Source organism: Pseudophryne corroboree, chromosome 8 (genome assembly GCF_028390025.1).
Source record: "Pseudophryne corroboree isolate aPseCor3 chromosome 8, aPseCor3.hap2, whole genome shotgun sequence".
In the NCBI taxonomy this organism is placed as follows: Eukaryota; Metazoa; Chordata; class Amphibia; order Anura; family Myobatrachidae; genus Pseudophryne; species Pseudophryne corroboree.
The window spans coordinates 467,263,960-467,288,366 of record NC_086451.1 but is presented as its reverse complement, the minus strand read 5'-3'; the positions used below and the strand labels follow the sequence as shown (position 1 = coordinate 467,288,366).

At 48.6% G+C, this 24,407-nt stretch overlaps 1 protein-coding gene and 1 long non-coding RNA gene across 3 annotated transcripts in view; one reads left to right on the top strand and one right to left on the bottom strand.

The window, feature by feature from the left end:
• TNMD (tenomodulin) overlaps positions 1-24,407 on the bottom strand; it is a 165,629-nt gene that overhangs the window by 52,722 nt on the left and 88,500 nt on the right. The window contains exons 5-6 of the mRNA XM_063938367.1: positions 20,856-21,009; positions 15,630-15,736 (exon numbers count right to left, since the gene is read on the bottom strand). Coding sequence (XP_063794437.1) covers positions 15,630-15,736; positions 20,856-21,009 — 261 coding nt within the window. The remainder of the gene's footprint in view (positions 1-15,629; positions 15,737-20,855; positions 21,010-24,407) is intronic.
• LOC134949644 (uncharacterized) overlaps positions 1-24,407 on the top strand; it is a 143,861-nt gene that overhangs the window by 31,338 nt on the left and 88,116 nt on the right. The window lies entirely within an intron of this gene.

The following is a 24,407-nucleotide window of genomic DNA, read 5'->3' as shown; positions in this document are numbered from 1 at the left end:
TATACAAACCCCTTTTTTGTGCCTCCAGTGGCACTGTGGGATCTCAACGTAGTTCTGGGATTTCTCAAATCACATTGGTTTAAAACCAGTCAAATATGTGGATTTGCAGCATCTCACATAAAAAGTGACCATGCTCTTGGCCCTGGCCTGGACCAGGCGAGTGTCAAATTGGTGTTTTTTTCTCAAAAAAGCCCATATCTGTTTGTCCATTCGGACAGGGCAGAGCTGCGGACTCGTCCCCAGTTCTCTCCCTAAGGTGGTGTCAGTGTTTCACCTGAACCAGCTTATTGTGGTGCCTTGCACCTACTAGGGACTTGGAGGACTCCAAGTTGCTAGAAGTTGTCAGGGCCCTGAAAATATATTCCAGGACAGCTGGAGTCAGAAAATCTGACTCGCTGTTTATACTGTATGCACCCAACAAGTTGGGTGCGCCTGCTTCTAAGCAGTCGATTGCTCGTTGGATTTGTAACACAATTCAACTTGCACATTCTGAGGCAGGCCTGCCACAGTCTAAATCGGTTAAGGCCCATTCCACAAGGAAGGTGGGCTCATCTTGGGCGGCTGCCCGAGAGGTCTCGGCATTACAACTCTGCCGAGCAGCTACGTGGTCAGGGGAGAACACGTTTGTAAAATTCTACAAATTTGATATCCTGGCAAAAGAGGACCTGGAGTTCTCTCATTCGGTGCTGCAGAGTCATCCGCACTCTCCCGCCCGTTTGGGAGCTTTGGTATAATCCCCATGGTCCTTTCAGGAACCCCAGCATCCACTAGGACGATAGAGAAAATAAGAATTTACTTACCGATAATTCTATTTCTCGGAGTCCGTAGTGGATGCTGGGCGCCCATCCCAAGTGCGGATTATCTGCAATACTTGTACATAGTTACAAAAATCGGGTTATTATTGTTGTGAGCCATCTTTTCAGAGGCTCCGCTGTTATCATACTGTTAACTGGGTTTAGATCACAAGTTGTACGGTGTGATTGGTGTGGCTGGTATGAGTCTTACCCGGGATTCAAAATTCCTCCCTTATTGTGTACGCTCGTCCGGGCACAGTACCTAACTGGCTTGGAGGAGGGTCATAGGGGGAGGAGCCAGTGCACACCACCTGATCCTAAAGCTTTACTTTTTGTGCCCTGTCTCCTGCGGAGCCGCTATTCCCCATGGTCCTTTCAGGAACCCCAGCATCCACTACGGACTCCGAGAAATAGAATTATCGGTAAGTAAATTCTTATTATTAGCAGCAGACACAGTACAGTGCGGTAGTTCACGGCTGTGGCTACCTCTGTGTCGGCACTCGGCAGCCCGTCCATAATTGTATATACCACCTAACCGTGGTTTTTTTTTCTTTCTTTATACATACATACTAGTTACGAGTATACTATCTCTTTATCAACCAGTCTATATATTAGCAGCAGACACAGTACAGTGCGGTAGTTCACGGCTGTGGCTACCTCTGTGTCGGCACTCGGCAGCCCGTCCATAATTGTATATACCAGTGACCTAACCGTGGTTTTTTTTTCTTTCTTTATACATACATACTAGTTACGAGTATACTATCTCTTTATCAACCAGTCTATATATTAGCAGCAGACACAGTACAGTGCGGTAGTTCACGGCTGTGGCTACCTCTGTGTCGGCACTCGGCAGCCCGTCCATAATTGTATATACCACCTAACCGTGGTTTTTTTTTCTTTCTTTATACATACATACTAGTTACGAGTATACTATCTCTTTATCAACCAGTCTATATATTAGCAGCAGACACAGTACAGTGCGGTAGTTCACGGCTGTGGCTACCTCTGTGTCGGCACTCGGCAGCCCGTCCATAATTGTATATACCACCTAACCGTGGTTTTTTTTTCTTTCTTTATACATACATACTAGTTACGAGTATACTATCTCTTTATCAACCAGTCTATATATTAGCAGCAGACACAGTACAGTGCGGTAGTTCACGGCTGTGGCTACCTCTGTGTCGGCACTCGGCAGCCCGTCCATAATTGTATATACCACCTAACCGTGGTTTTTTTTTCTTTCTTTATACATACATACTAGTTACGAGTATACTATCTCTTTATCAACCAGTCTATATATTAGCAGCAGACACAGTACAGTGCGGTAGTTCACGGCTTTGGCTACCTCTGTGTCGGCACTCGGCAGCCCGTCCATAATTGTATATACCACCTAACCGTGGTTTTTTTTTCTTTCTTTATACATACATACTAGTTACGAGTATACTATCTCTTTATCAACCAGTCTATATATTAGCAGCAGACACAGTACAGTGCGGTAGTTCACGGCTGTGGCTACCTCTGTGTCGGCACTCGGCAGCCCGTCCATAATTGTATACTAGTATCCAATCCATCCATCTCCATTGTTTACCTGAGGTGCCTTTTAGTTGTGCCTATTAAAATATGGAGAACAAAAATGTTGAGGTTCCAAAATTAGGGAAAGATCAAGATCCACTTCCACCTCGTGCTGAAGCTGCTGCCACTAGTCATGGCCGAGACGATGAAATGCCAGCAACGTCGTCTGCCAAGGCCGATGCCCAATGGCATAGTACAGAGCATGTCAAAACCAAAACACCAAATATCAGTAAAAAAAGGACTCCAAAACCTAAAATAAAATTGTCGGAGGAGAAGCGTAAACTTGCCAATATGCCATTTACCACACGGAGTGGCAAGGAACGGCTGAGGCCCTGGCCTATGTTCATGGCTAGTGGTTCAGCTTCACATGAGGATGGAAGCACTCAGCCTCTCGCTAGAAAACTGAAAAGACTCAAGCTGGCAAAAGCACCGCAAAGAACTGTGCGTTCTTTGAAATCCCAAATCCACAAGGAGAGTCCAATTGTGTCGGTTGCGATGCCTGACCTTCCCAACACTGGACGTGAAGAGCATGCGCCTTCCACCATTTGCACGCCCCCTGCAAGTGCTGGAAGGAGCACCCGCAGTCCAGTTCCTGATAGTCAGATTGAAGATGTCAGTGTTGAAGTACACCAGGATGAGGAGGATATGGGTGTTGCTGGCGCTGGGGAGGAAATTGACCAGGAGGATTCTGATGGTGAGGTGGTTTGTTTAAGTCAGGCACCCGGGGAGACACCTGTTGTCCGTGGGAGGAATATGGCCGTTGACATGCCAGGTGAAAATACCAAAAAAATCAGCTCTTCGGTGTGGAGGTATTTCACCAGAAATGCGGACAACAGGTGTCAAGCCGTGTGTTCCCTTTGTCAAGCTGTAATAAGTAGGGGTAAGGACGTTAACCACCTCGGAACATCCTCCCTTATACGTCACCTGCAGCGCATTCATAATAAGTCAGTGACAAGTTCAAAAACTTTGGGTGACAGCGGAAGCAGTCCACTGACCAGTAAATCCCTTCCTCTTGTAACCAAGCTCACGCAAACCACCCCACCAACTCCCTCAGTGTCAATTTCCTCCTTCCCCAGGAATGCCAATAGTCCTGCAGGCCATGTCACTGGCAAGTCTGACGAGTCCTCTCCTGCCTGGGATTCCTCCGATGCATCCTTGCGTGTAACGCCTACTGCTGCTGGCGCTGCTGTTGTTGCCGCTGGGAGTCGATGGTCATCCCAGAGGGGAAGTCGTAAGCCCACTTGTACTACTTCCAGTAAGCAATTGACTGTTCAACAGTCCTTTGCGAGGAAGATGAAATATCACAGCAGTCATCCTACTGCAAAGCGGATAACTGAGTCCTTGACAACTATGTTGGTGTTAGACGTGCGTCCGGTATCCGCCGTTAGTTCACAGGGAACTAGACAATTTATTGAGGCAGTGTGCCCCCGTTACCAAATACCATCTAGGTTCCACTTCTCTAGGCAGGCGATACCGAGAATGTACACGGACGTCAGAAAAAGACTCACCAGTCTCCTAAAAAATGCAGTTGTACCCAATGTCCACTTAACCACGGACATGTGGACAAGTGGAGCAGGGCAGGGTCAGGACTATATGACTGTGACAGCCCACTGGGTAGATGTATGGACTCCCGCCGCAAGAACAGCAGCGGCGGCACCAGTAGCAGCATCTCGCAAACGCCAACTCTTTCCTAGGCAGGCTACGCTTTGTATCACCGCTTTCCAGAATACGCACACAGCTGAAAACCTCTTACGGCAACTGAGGAAGATCATCGCGGAATGGCTTACCCCAATTGGACTCTCCTGTGGATTTGTGGCATCGGACAACGCCAGCAATATTGTGTGTGCATTAAATATGGGCAAATTCCAGCACGTCCCATGTTTTGCACATACCTTGAATTTGGTGGTGCAGAATTTTTTAAAAAACGACAGGGGCGTGCAAGAGATGCTGTCGGTGGCCAGAAAAATTGCGGGACACTTTCGGCGTACAGGCACCACGTACAGAAGACTGGAGCACCACCAAAAACTACTGAACCTGCCCTGCCATCATCTGAAGCAAGAAGTGGTAACGAGGTGGAATTCAACCCTCTATATGCTTCAGAGGTTGGAGGAGCAGCAAAAGGCCATTCAAGCCTATACAATTGAGCACGATATAGGAGATGGAATGCACCTGTCTCAAGTGCAGTGGAGAATGATTTCAACGTTGTGCAAGGTTCTGATGCCCTTTGAACTTGCCACACGTGAAGTCAGTTCAGACACTGCCAGCCTGAGTCAGGTCATTCCCCTCATCAGGCTTTTGCAGAAGAAGCTGGAGGCATTGAAGAAGGAGCTAAAAGGGAGCGATTCCGCTAGGCATGTGGGACTTGTGGATGCAGCCCTTAATTCGCTTAACAAGGATTCACGGGTGGTCAATCTGTTGAAATCAGAGCACTACATTTTGGCCACCGTGCTCGATCCTAGATTTAAAGCCTACCTTGGATCTCTCTTTCCGGCAGACACAGGTCTGCTGGGGTTGAAAGACCTGCTGGTGACAAAATTGTCAAGTCAAGCGGAACGCGACCTGTCAACATCTCCTCCTTCACATTCTCCCGCAACTGGGGGTGCGAGGAAAAGGCTCAGAATTCCGAGCCCACCCGCTGGCGGTGATGCAGGGCAGTCTGGAGCGACTGCTGATGCTGACATCTGGTCCGGACTGAAGGACCTGACAACGATTACGGACATGTCGTCTACTGTCACTGCATATGATTCTCTCAACATTGATAGAATGGTGGAGGATTATATGAGTGACCGCATCCAAGTAGGCACGTCACACAGTCCGTACTTATACTGGCAGGAAAAAGAGGCAATTTGGAGGCCCTTGCACAAACTGGCTTTATTCTACCTAAGTTGCCCTCCCACAAGTGTGTACTCCGAAAGAGTGTTTAGTGCCGCCGCTCACCTTGTCAGCAATCGGCGTACGAGGTTACATCCAGAAAATGTGGAGAAGATGATGTTCATTAAAATGAATTATAATCAATTCCTCCGCGGAGACATTGACCAGCAGCAATTGCCTCCACAAAGTACACAGGGAGCTGAGATGGTGGATTCCAGTGGGGACGAATTGATAATCTGTGAGGAGGGGGATGTACACGGTGATATATCGGAGGGTGAAGATGAGGTGGACATCTTGCCTCTGTAGAGCCAGTTTGTGCAAGGAGAGATTAATTGCTTCTTTTTTGGGGGGGGTCCAAACCAACCCGTCATATCAGTCACAGTCGTGTGGCAGACCCTGTCACTGAAATGATGGGTCGGTTAAAGTGTGCATGTCCTGTTTTGTTTATACAACATAAGGGTGGGTGGGAGGGCCCAAGGACAATTCCATCTTGCACCTCTTTTTTCTTTTCTTTTTCTTTGCATCATGTGCTGATTGGGGAGGGTTTTTTTGGAAGGGACATCCTGCGTGACACTGCAGTGCCACTCCTAGATGGGCCCGGTGTTTGTGACGGCCACTAGGGTCGCTAATCTTACTCACACAGTCAGCTACCTCATTGCGCCTCTTTTTTTCTTTGCGTCATGTGCTGTTTGGGGAGGGTTTTTTGGAAGGGACATCCTGCGTGACACTGCAGTGCCACTCCTAGATGGGCCCGGTGTTTGTGTCGGCCACTAGGGTCGCTAATCTTACTCACACAGCTACCTCATTGCGCCTCTTTTTTTCTTTGCGTCATGTGCTGTTTGGGGAGGGTTTTTTGGAAGGGCCATCCTGCGTGACACTGCAGTGCCACTCCTAGATGGGCCCGGTGTTTGTGTCGGCCACTAGGGTCGCTAATCTTACTCACACAGCTACCTCATTGCGCCTCTTTTTTTCTTTGCGTCATGTGCTGTTTGGGGAGGGTTTTTTGGAAGGGACATCCTGCGTGACACTGCAGTGCCACTCCTAGATGGGCCCGGTGTTTGTGTCGGCCACTAGGGTCGCTTATCTTACTCACACAGCGACCTCGGTGCAAATTTTAGGACTAAAAATAATATTGTGAGGTGTGAGGTATTCAGAATAGACTGAAAATGAGTGTAAATTATGGTTTTTGAGGTTAATAATACTTTGGGATCAAAATGACCCCCAAATTCTATGATTTAAGCTGTTTTTTAGTGTTTTTGGAAAAAAACACCCGAATCCAAAACACACCCGAATCCGACAAAAAAAATTCGGTGAGGTTTTGCCAAAACGCGTTCGAACCCAAAACACGGCCGCGGAACCGAACCCAAAACCAAAACACAAAACCCGAAAAATTTCAGGCGCTCATCTCTAGAGTTTACCCTGTTGCATACCTTTGTGTCATCTGCAAAAAGGCATACTTTCCCTTTAATGCCATTTGCAATGTCACCAATAAAGATATTAAAAAGTACTGGTCCAAGTTAGGGAAGCCACTCCCAGGCCATTTTTTCAATCCCGGGTATCGGGATTGAAAAATGGCCAATCCTGGGATTCCCAGGATACCCGGGATTGGCTTTTAACTATGTGGCCTTGCCCCGCCCTGCACACATAACTCACCATATACCGGGGGCGGACAGGTGGGAAACATCCTCCGCTCTCTCCTGGCAGCTCCCAGTGGCGTGTGACGACGCAGCATGACTTCTCACGCTGCGCTGGGGAGCCGGAAGAAGGAAGCCAGGATGCGTCTGAGCGTCCTGTGAACGCTCAACACTGATCCCTCAATCACCGGGATTGGACCATCCTAATCCCGGGATTGAATCCTGGACATATTTGGCCCTAAATCCCGGGATCCCGCCGATCCCGATCCCGGGATTGGCCACCATAGTCCAAGTACAGATCCCTGGGGTACTCCACTGGTAACATTTCCCTCCTGTCAATGCACTCCATTTACTACAACTCTCTGGTGGTCATTCCGAGTTGTTCGCTAGCTGTTTTTGGTCGCAGCGTTTAGTCAAAAAAGTGGCACTTCTGCGCATGCGTAAGTGCCGCAATTTGCATGCACAACGTACTTTCACACAAGGTCTAGCGATGCTTTTCAGTCGCACTGCTGGCCGCAGAGTGATTAACATGAAGTGGGCGTTTCTGGGTGTCAGCTGACCGTTTTCTGGGAGTGTGTGGAAAAACGCAGGCATGTCAGATACAAACGCAGGTGTGCCTGGGGAAACGCAGGCGTGGCTGGCCTAACGCAGGGCGTGTTCGTGACGTCAAAACAGGAACTGAATAGTCTGAAGTGATCGCAAGCACTGAGTAGGTTTGGAGCTGCTCAGAAACTGCACAATCTTTTTTTTTGTTGCCGCGCTGCGATCCTTCCGTTCGCACTTCTGCTAAGCTAAAATACACTCCCAGTGGGCGGCGGCTTAGCATTTGCACGGCTGCTAAAAGCAGCTAGCGAGCGAACAACTAGGAATGAGGGCCTCTGTTTTCTATCCTGCAACCAAGATCTTGTCCATTCAGCTATTTTAGTATCCAATCCCAAGCTTTCGAGTTAATTTAGCAGTCTGCGATGTGGGACAGTGTCAAAAGCCTTACTAAAGTCTAGATAGGCTATATCCATGGCTCCACCTTTATCTATCACTTTAGTCACACAGTCAAAAAAGTCAATAAGGTTTGTTTGACATGATCTCCCCCCAGTGAATCCATGCTGTTTGGGATCCTGTAAATTGCTGGATTTAAGATAATCTACAACTCTTTCTTTTAAGAATGTTTCCATCAACTTCCTCTCCTACTGATGTAAGGCTCACTGGTTGGCAGTTGCTTGCCTCTTCCTTGCTTCCACTTTTGTGCAATGGGACTACGTTCACTCCTGTAGCTAGTGACTGTCTGAATAATTTTGTTAATGGTGCTACCAGCACCTCTTTAAATTCTGTTAGTATTCTTGGATGTATCCCATCTGGCCCTATTGACTTATCCACTTTCAGCTTTAACTGTGGCCCCTTCCCCTCTCTTTCAGTAGTGAATACTGAGCAAAAATAATCATATGCATAATGTATAATTCAGGTGCACAATCTGGAGCCTGATCCCTAGTAGGCGGTGGGGCTTCAGGCAGTGGAGCCCTCTGGGGGCTTCCCCTATACCCCTGAGGGCCAGTCCCACCCTGGAAATATCCCCCCTTCTGTGCCCCTGGACCCACATATTCTCCTCTATGGGCCTAATTCAGCATGGAACGCTAAAGTGCTAAAATCGCTATTTGACGATTTTAGCACTTCTGCGCATGTGCACACGCCACTGTGTGCAAGCGCAAGGACTTAAACAGCAGTCTAAGTTCTGTCAGGGGGTTGACGCCACATTTTGTGGGCATCGACACACCGTTTGAGGGGCTCGGCATGTCCGGACAATCTGCGGGGCAGGCTGCGGCGGCTGCGTGACATCACACATGTGTTCTCTACAGCCGTTCATGTCGGATTCATGTCACAGAATGAACTTAGGGCCATATTTAACAAGAAAATAAAAAAATGTGTACACTATACAGTAGATCTCGCTTCCGTTGCTGCTCACACAGCTATTTAGTTATCTATTGCTGGTATCTAACACTGCCTTGCTGTGCAGCGAGCGGTAGTATTATTTTACCAGGCATCATTTTTTTTCCCATAGTAACATCCAAATTGTACACGAATAATCACCATGCCCTATCTGTCTATCTTGCTGACCAAGCACACAAAGTGGCTGCAATTGCATTGTCCGCAGAAGTTAGATTTACTACCTGATGCTAATGTGAGATTCCATCTGGCTAATGCGGGTGTGCATGCGTCTGTAAGCGGAAGGTCGTACTGCCCTTTACGCTAACAGTTGCAGCCCCCATCCTTAGTGCCAGCACTTGCGCAAGGAGATATGTCCTAAACAGTTTTCCCTTTGCCGTATATGTGATCCTACGTGGTAACGTGTGATCACATTGTCATCGCCCAGTTCCAGCCCCGAAACATCCCACTTCAAGGAAAGACCGTTCCGACGAGTTGCTTCCGATGGAAACATTCAAAATTGGGTGTGACAGGACGGTACCGTACGGAAGCACTCGCCGCTTGCCGCGTCCCGTTGACTGCGCACAGAATGGAAGGTCAAGCCGCACGAGGCCAGACCACATAGGGGATTCCCGCTTACCGTCAGTAACCGCCTGTTACTGACTCCACCCACTGCGCGGTGGGCGGGTTCTTGCTGCCACCACCAAACTCCTAACCTGCCGTGGCGTTTGGAACCACGGTTCTGCTCTGTATGTGCCGACGCACTGCCTTACCACCCCTGTGTGGTGCTGACGAATCCCCACTAGCCACTTGCTAGGCCTCTACCGGTAGCTGGCGGAAGGCGGAGCTTGGAGACGTTAGGTGCTTCCCTGGACAGCCGGAGGACGGGGCTAGGTTTGGCCTAACCCTGTTGGTCACAAGATGAAGCAATCTTCTTGAGGCAATGATGTTTATTTGCTCAAATATAGTTCTAAAGAGAACTCTTCCCTATTGCTAGGGGCAACAGCATACAGCAAGATGTTCCAGCAGAATAAGATGGTATAACTACAACTCTGGAGGCACACAGGTCTCCTTTTTATGTCAGTTTTCCACACAGTATCACAGGGGGGTAAGCCCTCCCTGTCTTCTCCAACCAATCAGGTTATTTTACAAAATACCAATAAATCACATTTTACAAGGATATAAGTGCAATAAAACAATATCCTCCTTCCTCTGACACAGACGTTTGGTATCAGATTAACATTCACTATTGATAAATTTATCACATAGCTTCAAAACACAATGTTTCTGTCTCATTCACATCTCCAGGCAAACCCAGTGTCTGAGATTACAACAGGAAGGCTACAATACAAACAGTCTTCCTTCCTGCATAGGTCGTTCGTATGTCAATTAAATCAGGTACATGAAACAAGTTCCAAGCCCATAGACCCAGTGATTAGCATCTCTCTCTAAGGAACTTACACATCAAAAGGTATTGTCCTTCACACCTCTCTGATAGGAAGTGGCATGCTAAGGGCCCTGTCCCATTCCCAGAGGATAAGACATGATTATTCAGACATCTATAATAGTAAGTGCATTTTCCTCTTTAAATATACAGATGACCACATCTTGAATATAAAATACAGTTAAACATGCATTCCTGCAATTGTGCATAGAGCACTACATATGACATGTTAAAACACATCATTAAACAAACTTTTAAACAGTCCGTGCCCAGCGCCGTAAGTACGTTTAACAGTGACGCCCAGCGCCCATTGTCCCTTAATATGGCGCCAGGCACGAGGGTCAACACCTTCAGTGCCGCAGCCGCCATTACACGTGTGGCTGGTTGGTCTCTCCGGCCACACTCCTCCCCCCCCATTCAAGCGGGTCAACCAGGGACCCATGTCCCAACGATTTGGGTCCTGGTCCCGCAGTCCGTTGGGGTGAAGGGGACGCTACCTGGGATGTGTAGGCTCTGGCCTAGACAGTTCATCCATAGTGCAGTGGGCCTCTCTTCGTGGGTGCACAATCTTCAAATAGTCCACCTGAAGTCCAAGTTCAAGGCTCCACCACAAAAGTCTGTCCAATTCCCCCAAGGTAGGTTGCAGCCACCTAACAGGTAGGTGGTAAGTCACTACGGTGGGGGGCCGGTTACAAACAAGTGCCACCCACGGTGTCCCAATTGTGGCATACCCCACCTCCCACAATAGCAGTTTCCTGCTCAAACAGGCCACAGGGTGCTCCTGCCCATATGGCTCTTTCTGGCTCGGTACAGCTCCCAGTCCGTGCAGTGGCGCAATAGTTCGTAACACACAGTCCTGGTCAAGAATGTGCGCCATCAGCACTAGAGCGGGTACCCGAGCCTTCTTCAATGACTGGAATGCCAACTCGCAAGCGGGTGCAAAGTCCACTGACTTGGGAATGCCCTTCCTAGCCACCTCTGTCAAGGGGTTCACTACTGGACTAAAGTCAATGACAACATGTCCGTAGGGCCTTACAGGTTCTAAGGTCAGTACCGGTCTGGGTGATGTGGGTCGGGGACAGCCTCTGGTTGCCTCCACCCCCTCTGGGTTGGGCCTACCCCTGTCTCCTCCCACATGGTGCCCCAGGCACTGCACCTCCGTCATACCTATCTGGCAACTGTCTGCCCTTACTGTCAGATCTGCCATCCAATCCTCCTCTGTCGACCTATGACTCGGGAAACCTACCCTGTCACCTAGGCCTACTCCTTCCTCCTCGTCCGCTACCTGTGCCACAGTGATGGCGGCCAGACCACCAGCCTCTGGATCCTGTGTGGCATCCACTACAGGGAGGCTGCGTGTCTTCCCCGATCTACTGCGCACAGGCAGGGGACCTGCTATGTCCACAGCAACTTGCTGCAAGGGTTCTCCTATGGGCAGAGGCCCAGAGACAACACAACCGCTGGAGTGCCCCGGCTGCCAACGCATGGCACCAGCCTTACAGTTGGTCTGGGCGTCATCCAACATTCCAGACCAGGGTAAGCTCTGTATCAGGCACTTCAGGGTACGGTCTGTCTCCAGGTTACTGTCCAAAGGGGTTTCGCTGGCAACCGACACCGGTTGCGCAGGAACGTTCCCTGAGGGGACCAGTTGGACACATTCCCTATCTGGTCTATCCCCTCCCACTTTCCTGGCTACCCTGTACCTTAACCCTTCCCGCCAGGTCAAACTCCCCGCCCCAACCCTGTCAAGGCCGCTGCCAGAGTGGCGCCTCATGCCTTTCGGGGATGGGTCAGAGAGTTGCGCCTCCCTAAACTCCTGCCTGTGGCCCTCAATCTCTCCTAAATTGGGACACTCTACAGGGGGATCTAGGTGGGGACTACTAGGGTCAGTCTGGTAGGGGTCAGTCAGGGAAAAGTCAGTGTGGTTTCTCATACTCACCGCCGGAGTTGGCAAACCACTTGGGTCAGGAGCATCATTGGGCACCCCCACAGGATCAAACGAGCTGGACCCGACATCCTCTGCGTTGCTAGGGGACGTAGGCATACCAGAGGCAAAAGGCATGCGGGGTCGATGTACCGATCTAGCCGCTGTAATCTTTTCCTCTGGGCTGGTTGATGCTGTGGTTGGCTGTGCTGGCAGTTGTCTTGCAGCTGTAGTCTTTTCCTCTGGGCTGGGCTGTGCTGGAGTAGCTGATGTCAACGGTGGTTTTGGAACTTGACTCCGGGGAATGGCGCCAACAAACGTAGTGACGATCCCACCACCCAGATCATTTCCTAGGACCACATCAGTTGGGAGACCATCCATGACGGCAACTTCTCGCAACTCTGGTCCAGCTCCCCAGTCCAGGTAGACTCTTGCCATGGGAACCGCTTTTTCTGTTCCTTCTGCCAGGGTGACCGTGGCAGTGCGACCCTGCAATACTGCAGCAGGATCTATAAGGTGGGGGCTCACCACAGTGATTGAGGCCCCAGAGTCTCTTAGGCCTTCTCCCTGCAGGGGTCCCACGTGGTCTGGCTGCAGGTGCCTCCACATGTTGTGTAGGGGCTGTTTGGCCATGCAGGTGACTCTCTCCGCAGAGTGCACCTGTCTCTCGCCACACTCCATCGGCCTGACTGGAGGGGGAACAGTCTCTGTAGGCTCATCTCCTCTCGTCAAACAAGCGAGCCGGGCTCCAGCACTCGGATTTGGGGCACGAGTCTGGGATGCTTGGGATGCAGGACAGTTCATCCTCAGATGTCCGATTTTCCCACAGCCGTAGCACCTCTTCTCCAGTCGTGGCACCGATGATCTCTAATCAGTTGCAGGGACGCTGCGGTGCAGTTGCTGGCCAAGAGCACCCGGGTTGGAAGATGCTTGTCTTTGGGGGTGATGAGCTGAAGAGGGGGGTCCCCTTGGTGGTACAGTCTGTTGGAGCTGGCTGATGGCGGGGCGCTTCTGGCCCCGTGGCCGAATTGCCACATATTTGTCGGCTAATTGGGCAGCCATTTTTAAGCTGGGTGGCTCCCGATCTAGCACCCACTCCTTCACTTCTTGGGCGCACCGGCGGTAGAACTGCTCCCTGCCGATCAGGTCGATCAGTGCGTCCCATGTAGTGGCTTCCGAATCCTTCACCCACTTCACCACGTACTGCCGCAGCTGGTTGGCGAACTGCTCATGGGTGCTGCTAGGATTCTTGGGCAAGTCTCTGAATTTCTTCCTGTAAGACTCTGGAGTGATGAAGAATCGCTGGAGGAGGGCCTTCGCGACTTCGTCGTAGTTCCCACAGTCCTCCGTCGCCACTCCTCGATAGGCCTCCAAGGCCTCTCCATGCAGAGTGGGCACAAGGTGTCTCACCCACTCTGACTTGGGTAGATCGTGTAGTTTGCAAGTCCTTTCAAAAACTTGCAAATGTCCATCAATGTCCCCATCACTGTCTGCAAACTTGGCAAACTGTATACGTCCTGATCTGTGTACAACAGCTGACAACGGCTCCCGGGGTACCACGGCCTGTGATGCCCGCTCCGCATGCCACATCCGAATGACAAGCATGCGTTCTTGCTCCGTTGCCCTTTCCCCCAATTCCGCTAGCCGATCTGCTAGGGTATCCGGGCCGCCCCCCCCTGGGACGTTGGGATCCTGGCCCTGCTAGGGATTGCTGGGAAACATTGCTGCTGTGAGAGAGGGCGGGGCTTGTGGTTCTCACCGGTTCCTTACGAAGGTCCACTGTTGGGCCGTCCTCTGTGATGCTGACGCCGTCAGTGCTTTCCACCTCCGCCCGATGAGACTCCTCCACGCTCCTGAGCGCCGCCTTCATGACGCTTCTGGACGCGTTGAAAGGGACATCCACACCCTTCCCCTGGCATACGATCTCCAGATCCTCCTTGGACATTCCGCTGAATTCCGCCATCTTGTGCGTTCTCCTGCGCTGCAGTTACTCCTCTCCTGAGTAACTCGGCTTCTCCAATCGGGTGATGAAAAGCCGCCTGGGAATATCCCACCACTATGCCACCAATTTCTGTGACAGGACGGTACCGTACGGAAGCACTCGCCGCTTGCCGCGTCCCGTTGACTGCGCACAGAATGGAAGGTCAAGCCGCACGAGGCCTGACCACATAGGGGATTCCCGCTTACCGTCAGTAACCGCCTGTTACTGACTCCACCCACTGCGCGGTGGGCGGGTTCTTGCTGCCACCACCAAACTCCTAACCTGCCGTGGCGTTTGGAACCACGGTTCTGCTCTGTATGTGCCGACGCACTGCCTTACCACCCCTGTGTGGTGCTGACGAATCCCCACTAGCCACTTGCTAGGCCTCTACCGGTAGCTGGCGGAAGGCGGAGCTTGGAGACGTTAGGTGCTTCCCTGGACAGCCGGAGGACGGGGCTAGGTTTGGCCTAACCCTGTTGGTCACAAGATGAAGCAATCTTCTTGAGGCAATGATGTTTATTTGCTCAAATATAGTTCTAAAGAAAACTCTTCCCTATTGCTAGGGGCAACAGCATACAGCAAGATGTTCCAGCAGAATAAGATGGTATAACTACAACTCTGGAGGCACACAGGTCTCCTTTTTATGTCAGTTTTCCACACAGTATCACAGGGGGGTAAGCCCTCCCTGTCTTCTCCAACCAATCAGGTTATTTTACAAAATACCAATAAATCACATTTTACAAGGATATAAGTGCAATAAAACAATATCCTCCTTCCTCTGACACAGACGTTTGGTATCAGATTAACATTCACTATTGATAAATTTATCACATAGCTTCAAAACACAATGTTTCTGTCTCATTCACATCTCCAGGCAAACCCAGTGTCTGAGATTACAACAGGAAGGCTACAATACAAACAGTCTTCCTTCCTGCATAGGTCGTTCGTATGTCAATTAAATCAGGTACATGAAACAAGTTCCAAGCCCATAGACCCAGTGATTAGCATCTCTCTCTAAGGAACTTACACATCAAAAGGTATTGTCCTTCACACCTCTCTGATAGGAAGTGGCATGCTAAGGGCCCTGTCCCATTCCCAGAGGATAAGACATGATTATTCAGACATCTATAATAGTAAGTGCATTTTCCTCTTTAAATATACAGATGACCACATCTTGAATATAAAATACAGTTAAACATGCATTCCTGCAATTGTGCATAGAGCACTACATATGACATGTTAAAACACATCATTAAACAAACTTTTAAACAGTCCGTGCCCAGCGCCGTAAGTACGTTTAACAGTGACGCCCAGCGCCCATTGTCCCTTAATATGGCGCCAGGCACGAGGGTCAACACCTTCAGTGCCGCAGCCGCCATTACACGTGTGGCTGGTTGGTCTCTCCGGCCACATTGGGTAAATTCACATCTGCACATGTGCTGTACGCACAAACTCGCCTATAGCGTTTGTACTGTCTGAATAGCGCACTTACATAGTCATTGACAGGTAGATCTTCTTCTGTCAACGATCTGCTCTGACGCTTAGTCTGCTTCTCACCACTGCGATCTTCTCTGTCGTCAAAATCCAAAAATTCAGGAGCTAAAATAAAAAAATATTTTTAAATCAAGAAATATCACCTGTTGATATGCTGAGGTCCTCAGTAAATCTCATCGGTGCACTTCATTCTGCCAAACCAATTACCAGCATTTCATGTTGTTTTGAAGGTGCTACTTATTCAATTACTGAAACTAATCAGCGCCCCCCCATTGGTCTTAAAAATATGAAATGAATTTCATGAATCTGTATCTGAATTTACCAAACAAAGGTGGTCATTCCGAGTTGATCGTTCGCTAGTTGTTTTTAGCAGCCGTGCAAACGCTAAGCCGCCGCCCTCTGGGAGCGTATCTTAGCTTAGCAGAAGTGCGAACGAAAGGATCGCAGAGCGGCTGCAAAATAATTTGTGCAGTTTCAGAGTAGCTCCAGACCTACTCAGCGCTTGCGATCACTTCAGACCATTCAGTTCCTGTTTTGACGTCACAAACACGCCCTGCGTTTCCCCAGCCACGCCTGCATTTTTCCTGGCACGCCTGCGTTTTTTCAAACACTCCCTGAAAACGGTCAGTTGACACCCAGAAACGCCCCCTTCCTGTCAATCACTCTGCGGCCAGCAGTGCGACTAAAAAGCTTCGCTAGACTTTGTGTGAAACTGCATTGGCCGTTGTGAAAGAACGTTGTGCATGCGCATTGCGCTGCATATGCATGTGCAGAAGTGCCGCTTTTTTGCCTGAACGCTGCGCTGCAACCGAAAACAGCTAGCGAACAACTCGGAATGACCACCAATAACCTTTGAAGAAAATAACAGTGGAACATAGGATTATAATCTTCAAAATAAAATTAAAGTGGGGATTACAGATGAAGATTGTTTTATATGACTCATTTATTAATGATTATTTTCACAACAGCTAGAGAACCACAGGTTGGCTAGACCCACTCTAGAGGTTTTCACTCAAGATTAAGCTATTACAATTACACTATACGTAAAATTATCCTTTCGTCTCATAATTTAGAAACCATTATAGGATTTGAGGTGGTTATTTTGTATTGTGAACCTAGCCCCCCCATTGACTGACCATCTTTACACAACTATACCATCTTGTTTCCATCTAGTTCTTGCACTCCTGCTCATTGAGTGACTGACTGTGGGAGGTACCGCAGTGCAACACTAATCACTGGCACTTCCTCCTGCCAGGGCCGGATTAACAATGGGGCGGATGGAGCTGCAGCTCCAGGCCCCCCACTGGAAATAGGCCCACAGATCCCCTGCAGTTCAGATAGTGTTGACAGGAAGAAAAAAAAAACTTTTCTCCTGTCATCACCAATAGCATTAACTCACTCGACTCCTGTCACGGAGAGACAGAACTCTGCCTATCCCCTCTGAAGCTGCCAGCAGCTGTCACTGCCCAATAAAGCACATACCCAGGATTGAAATAAGCTCCTCCCCCAGATCGCGATAAGCTCCGCCTCCTGGTGCATCTACAGCTGTGCCCACGATTGCTCAAAGCTCTTCTCACTTGCCATTACAAGCTGTGTCTCTGTGGGACCTTTATAAACTTACTCAGCCCCTGGTTCTTCCACTGCTGAGCCCCCTGGCCCCTGTTGCCCGAAGCCACACCCCCGGACCGTTCTAAGCCCCGCCCACTGGACAGTACAGTACACTGCACTGCAGTGCTCCCCGCCTGTGTGATCTGTGAGGTGTTCTGCAGCTGCGGTTTGAGGTATAAAGGAGTATATGCTGTGTAGCACTATGCCCAGGACTTTCTCACACTTAAAGTTATGTGTGCATGTTCTGTGACCTTAATGGCATACTGTTTTAATTTATCATGCATGATAATCAATTGAATTCCGGCCAGTGTGTATACGGACACTACCTTGTGGTGTAATGTGACTATCAGACGCTGCCGTGCGGTCTAATGTAACTATTGGACGTTGCAGTGCGGTGTAATGTAACTATCGGACACTGCCTTGTAGTGTAATGTGACTCGGACACTACCTTGCGGTGTAATGTGACTATCGGACGCTTCTGCTCGGTGTAATGTAACTATCGGACACTGCTTTGTAGTGTAATGTGACTCGGACACTACCTTGCGGTGTAATGTGACTATCGGACGCTGCCGCTCGGTGTAATGTAACTATCGGACACTGCCTTGTAGTGTAATGTGACTCGGACACTACCTTGCGGTGTAATCTGACTATCGGACGCTGCCGCTCGGTGTAATGTAACTATCGGACACTGCCTTGTAGTGTAATGTGACTCGGACACTACCTTGCGGTGTAATGTGACTATCGGACGCTGCCGCTCGGTGTAATGTAACTATCGGACGCTGCCGTGCGGTGTAATGTAACTATCGGACACTCCCGTGCGGTGTAATGTAACTATCGGACGCTGCCGTGTAGTGTAATGTGACTAGGACACTACTGAGTGGTGTAATGTAACTGTCGGTCGCTGATGTATGGTGTAATGTGACTATTGTACGCTGCCGTGCGGTGTAATGTAACTATAGGACGCTGCCGTGTGGTGTAATGTAACTATCGGACGCTGCCATAGAGTGTAATGTAACTATCGGACGCTGCCATGCGGTGTAATGTGACTATCAGATGCTGCCGTGCGGTGTAATGTGTCTATCGGACTCTGCCGTGTGGTGTAATGTGTCTATCAGACTCTGCCGTGCGGTGTTATGTGACTATCGGACGCTGGCGTGCGATGTAATGTAACTATCGAACGCTGCCGTGCGGTGTAATGTAACTATCGGACGCTGCCGTGTCGTGTAATGTAACTATCGGACGCTGCCATGTGGTGTAATGTAACTACCGGACGCTGCCATGCAGTGTAATGTAACTATCGGACGCTGACGTGTGGTGTAATGTAACTATCGGACGCTGCCGTGTGGTGTAATGTGACTATCAGACGCTGCCGTGCGGTGTAATGTGACTATCAGACGCTGCTGTGCGGTGTAATGTGACTATCAGATGCTGCCTTGCGGTGTAATGTGACTATCGGACCCTGCCGTGCGGTGTAATGTGACTATCGGACGCTGCCGTGTGGTGTAATGTAACTATCGGACGCTGCCATGCGGTGTAATGTGACTATCAGACGCTGCCGTGCGGTGTAATGTGACTATCAGACGCTGCTGTGCGGTGTAATGTGACTATCAGACGCTGCTGTGCGGTGTAATGTGACTATCAGATGCTGCCTTGCGGTGTAATGTGACTATCGGACCCTGCCGTGTGGTGTAATGTGACTATCGGACGCTGCCGTGTGGTGTAATGTAACTATCGGACGCTGCTATGCGGTGTAATGTAACTATCGGACGCTGCCGTTTTAATTTGTCATGCATGATAATCAATTGAATTCCGGCTAGTGTGTATACGGACACTACCTTGCGGTGTAATGTATCTATCAGACGCTGCCATGCGATATAATGTGACTATCAGACGCTCCTGTGCGGTGTAATGTGACTATAGGACGCTGCCGTGTGGTGTAATGTAACTATCGGACGCTGCGTGTGGTGTAATGTAACTATCGGACGCTGCCATGCGGTATAATGTAACTATCGGACGCTGCCGCACGGTGTAATGTGACTATCGGACGCTGCCGTGTGGTGTAATGTAACTATCGGACGTTGCCGTTTTAATTTGTCATGCATCATAATCAATTGAATTCCGGCCAGTGTGTATACGGACACTACCTTGCGGTGTAATGTATCTATCAGACGCTGCCATGCGGTGTAATGTGACTATCGGACACTCCTGTGCGGTGTAATGTGACTATAGAACGCTGCCGTGTGGTGTAATGTAACTATCGGACGCTGCCGTGTGGTTTATTGTAACTATCTGACGCTGCTGTGCGGTGTAATGTAACTATTGGACGCTGACTTGCGGTGTAATGTGACTATAGAACGCTGCCGTGTGGTGTAATGTAACTATCGGATGCTGCCGTGTGGTTTATTGTAACTATCGGACGCTGCTGTGCGGTGTAATGTAACTATTGGACGCTGACTTGCGGTGTAATGTGACTCGGACACTACTGTGCAGTGTAATGTGACTATCAGACGCTGCCGTGCAGTGTAATGTGACTCGGACACTAGTGTATGGTGTAATGTAAATATCGGACGCTGCCATGAGGTGTAATGTGACTAGGTCACTACTGAGCAGTGTAATGTAACTATCGGACGCTGCCGTGCGGTGTATTGTAACTATCGGACGGTGCTGTGCGGTGTAATGTAACTATTGGACGTTGCTGTGCGGTGTAACGTGTCTCGGACACTACCGTGCGGTGTAATGTAACTACAGACGCTACCGTGCGGTGTAATGTAACCAGCAGACGGTACCGTGCGGTGTAATGTAACTCGGACACTACCGTGCGGTGTAATGTAACTCGGACACTACTGTGCGGTGTAATCTAACTATCGGACACTGCTGTGCAGTGTAACGTGTCTCGGACACTACTGTGCGGTGTAATGTAACTAACGGGCGCTGAGGCATATCCCCTGCTCCCCTCTCCTTAATCCAATCTGCTGCAGCGGTACACAATAGGCCTTTCCTATATTTCAGCTCCAGGCCCATGTGCACATTAATCTGGCACTGCCTCCTGCAGCACTACACTTACAGAGCGGGGGCTGGAAACACAAGTAGAGGTATCGGGAAGAGAATATTCCTCTTTTCCTGTACCTTCTCTGCCTCAGCTGTACAATGACTGCAGGAGGAAGCGTTGGTGATTGTTGTTACACTGCAGTTCCTCCTGCAATAGGTAAGAATCTCTCCTCTGATGCAGTATAGTGATGTCGCCTGGAATTCTCTTCTTGCCAAACGATACATACTGTACAGCGACTGCATCAACTAAGTATTTTAAAGTTCTCTAGGGATTCTGTGTTTCCTACTTTGGACTCCACCAGTGATGAATATGATGATTATCAAGGCATGAAAGCCAGAAAAACTATGCATGTTCTTCAGAGGGAAAGGCAGATCCGGGGATCTGACTTGCTAGTTCATTGTGTTATATAAATGTATACATTCCTATAGAATCGTACAGGTTTGGTATAAAAATGTATCACTCATATCATCAAGAATTGGCAGCTGAGTACTCTGGTTGCTGGATGTATCCCAGACATGTATCTGGTCTGGTCCTATTGGCATCTACTATATAAGGACATTTCCATACCGGTTGGAGTAGTAGGATAGATCCAGTGTGTGGTCACATTCTTGCATATCTCAAATATTCTGGAATTCTTCATGAACTCTTTGTCTTCTATTGGTTTCTCGGCAGGGATCCACATCATGGACTCCTCATAGATTGTGCTAGTAATCGCATTTTCCTAAAACAGCGGAGAGAAGAGCAAGAATGTAGGGATCAGACTTAAAATCGTGCTCAGACATAAACCGTGTATCTTGTATAGAGTTTGTCACAAACATAAGTTATGGATTTACATATATTACTTCTTAAGGAGCCCATACATCGGGGGAGTCAGGACAATTCCTTGTTCTACTGATAGCTGGGTTGGGAGATCAGGAGATCCAACATGTTGGTAATCCTCGATTTGCCGATTCCAACCAAAAAATGATCACCGATCATCGATGCCTACTAATTAGTGGTTTTTGATCATCGAATTGGATCGGGGTCAGGGAATCGGGGAATCTCCTGGTTAATGTGTGACCAGCATTAGACTATTAAATAATGTACGCTGTAGACACTATACCATCTTCTGTACCACAGCGCAATATATCTTCACATGCTGCATGTAGCCACTGGATCCCAATTCAACGCCAGCCAGGCATGACAGATCAGGGGTACACACTAAAGTATTCAGATCTGCGTCAGATCGATATATATTGGATAATACATTGTATAGTGTAGACCCAGCTTTAGACTTGGTGTCACTTGGTCTCCTACATTGGAATGAGAAGTAAGGGTGCTAACAAACTTCTGAGACACAACTATTGCATGTGTGTATACACTGCATTATTGTACACTATTAAATCCAGTATCCATTTATATACTGTACTGCATAACATACTGTGAGCGGATAAGGGTAAGGATGCTGTCTCCCCCAGGGTGGACGGATGCACTTTCTTATGGCAGCTCAAATAGTTACACACCAGACCAGGCTATTTGGTGCAAATAGCCTCAGTTATTTCTATTTGCAGCAAAAGTAAAACATAACATAAACATAGATCCGAGCCCATCTGGGTTCTAACTGTACACAAGGTTTTGCTCTCTAAGTGTGAGAAGGACCTACTGTCCGGCTCACCAAAACAGCAGTTCAACACAGCACTCACTTCAAGCAGTAATGGTGTCTCTCTCTGCAAGCAAGCAGCTTGCTCCCCAGGCAATGAGAAAAGTCCTGTCAAGACTGACAGTCAATTATTACACCAGGTCTGGCCAACCTGTGGCTCTCCAGCTGTTGTGAAACTACACGTCCCAGCATGCCCTGCCACAGCTTTGCTATTGGGAAATGCTAAACCATGCTGGGCTGTGTAGTTTCTCAACAGCTGGAGAGCCACAGGTTGGACAGGCTTGTGTTACACCCATGCAGGTGTTGTGAGCACTAATTAGCCTTCTCTTTGGCTACAGTCCTTCAAGTTCCGGACCAGGCCTAATGAATGGAGCCCACCCTCTCTTTCTCATTCATGCCCCCCAGGGCCCTTTAACCGGCTTTTACTAAAATCCCATGCTCATAATTAAAGGCCTAATTCAGACCTGATCGCTCCTTTGCGAATTTGCAGATATCTGCAAACGGATAGTCACCGCACAGACAGAGTGAAAACCCGCCCCGTGCAAGTCTGTGCGAAAAGCTTTGCAAACGCCAGTCAGCTGCAAATCCGTTCGCAACTCACTCACCATCTAATGATTTTCCAGTCTGTGCAGTGTGTGTGTAGCCCAGGACTTACTCCTACTGTGCGATACACACAGGCTGATCAGGGCCGGAGCTGACGTCACATACCCGCCCTGAAAACGCTTGGGAACGCCTGCGTTTTTCCTGACACTGACAGAAAACGGTCAGTTACCAACCACAAATGCCCGCTTCCCATTAATCAGCCTGCGTTCGCCTAGCGATAAAAAAAATGCAGGATTTATTTTCGTAGTTTGGCCTTGCACCTACGATTTCGCACAACAGCGACCAGATCTGAATTAGGCCCTATGGCCCTCATTCCGAGTTGTTCGCTCGTTATTTTCTTTCGCTTCGGAGCGATTAGTCGCAAACTGCGCATGCGCAATGTTCGCAGTGTGCCTGCGCCAAGTAAATTTGCTCAAAAGTTTGATATTTTACTCATGGCGTAACAAGGTTTTTTCATCGTTCTGCTGATCGTAGTGTGATTGACAGGAAGTGGGTGTTTCTGGGCGGAAACTGGCCGTTTTATGGGTGTGTGTGGAAAAACGCAGGCGTTTCAGGGAAAAACGCGGGAGTGTCTGGAGAAACGGGGAGCGAACGCTGGGTGTGTTTGTGACGTCAAACCAGGAACGAAAAGGACTGAACTGATCGCAGTGTAGGAGTAAGTCTCGAGCTACTCAGAAACTGCTAAGAAATTTCTTTTCGCAATTCTGCTAATTTTTCGTTCGCAATTCTGCTAAGCTAAGATTCACTCCCAGAGGGCGGCGGCTTAGCATGTGCAATGCTGCTAAAAGCAGCTAACGAGCGAACAACTCGGAATGAGGGCCATTGTCTGTTTTGCAGAAACAGACCTTCTCCTGGTTTTTTTTTTAAACTCATAGGACAGAAATCTTGGACATACAGTATATAGTATATACCTGCACTCAAACACAATTCCACTGCTTTTATCACAATATGTATCAGTGACATATGATACTTTTTGCAGAAAGTTGTAGCTTTTCTGTGCAATATTCATAAATTAGGTCTAGTGAGACCTTTACGATGGGACAGCAGTGTTCAAAGCAACACAACTCCTTCAATACTGTTGCGTCTCCCATTTTATAGTTGTATATTCCTGTCTAAACTGAGGAAAATGACACAAAATAAAGCACAGACTAGTGGTAAATTGGATTCCGATGCTCATTGTCTTTTTAATCATTTCTTTATTTGCGTCTGCCAGGATAATAAAACTGGATTTCCGTGATCAGTCTGTTTGCCCCAAGGATTGCTTTAATAGTTTCCATGAAATACAATAGTTTGTTTTTCCCCAGACCAGCTTCATCTGTCATATGTTATATTTTAAATAGTAATGATTTTATATTTGCCAAAAAAATGACAATCACGTCAAGGAAAGTTTTGCTGGAACTTCCTAATGAATGTTCAGAAAGTATATAATTGTCGTCAGATGTAACAACCGTTGTGCAAGCATTGATTTAATGCAATGAACGGATTCTACTGAAGCTTCCCCCAGTGTCTGCAGAGATATTTTGATTATTGCGGTCCTTGATTCAGATTTTTGACATAACTCCAGCTGCGGGGGAGAAATAATCTACCTTGACGTCCAGCGCGTGCACAGATAAATGCAGGTAGGATCTATGGCCCAAATGTATTAAGCCTTAATAAGGGATCAGGTTGAGGTACATAAGGAATGATAAATGACCAGCCAATCAGCTCCTAACTGTCATTTCTCAAACACAGCCTGAGACATGGCAGCTAGGAGCTGATTGGCTGGTACATTATCACTCTTTATCTGTCTCCGTTTTATCTCTTGATAAGGCTTTAATACATTTGGGCCATTAGACGTAATTTGCAATTGTGGCCGTGCACCAGTAGTGGTGGATGGG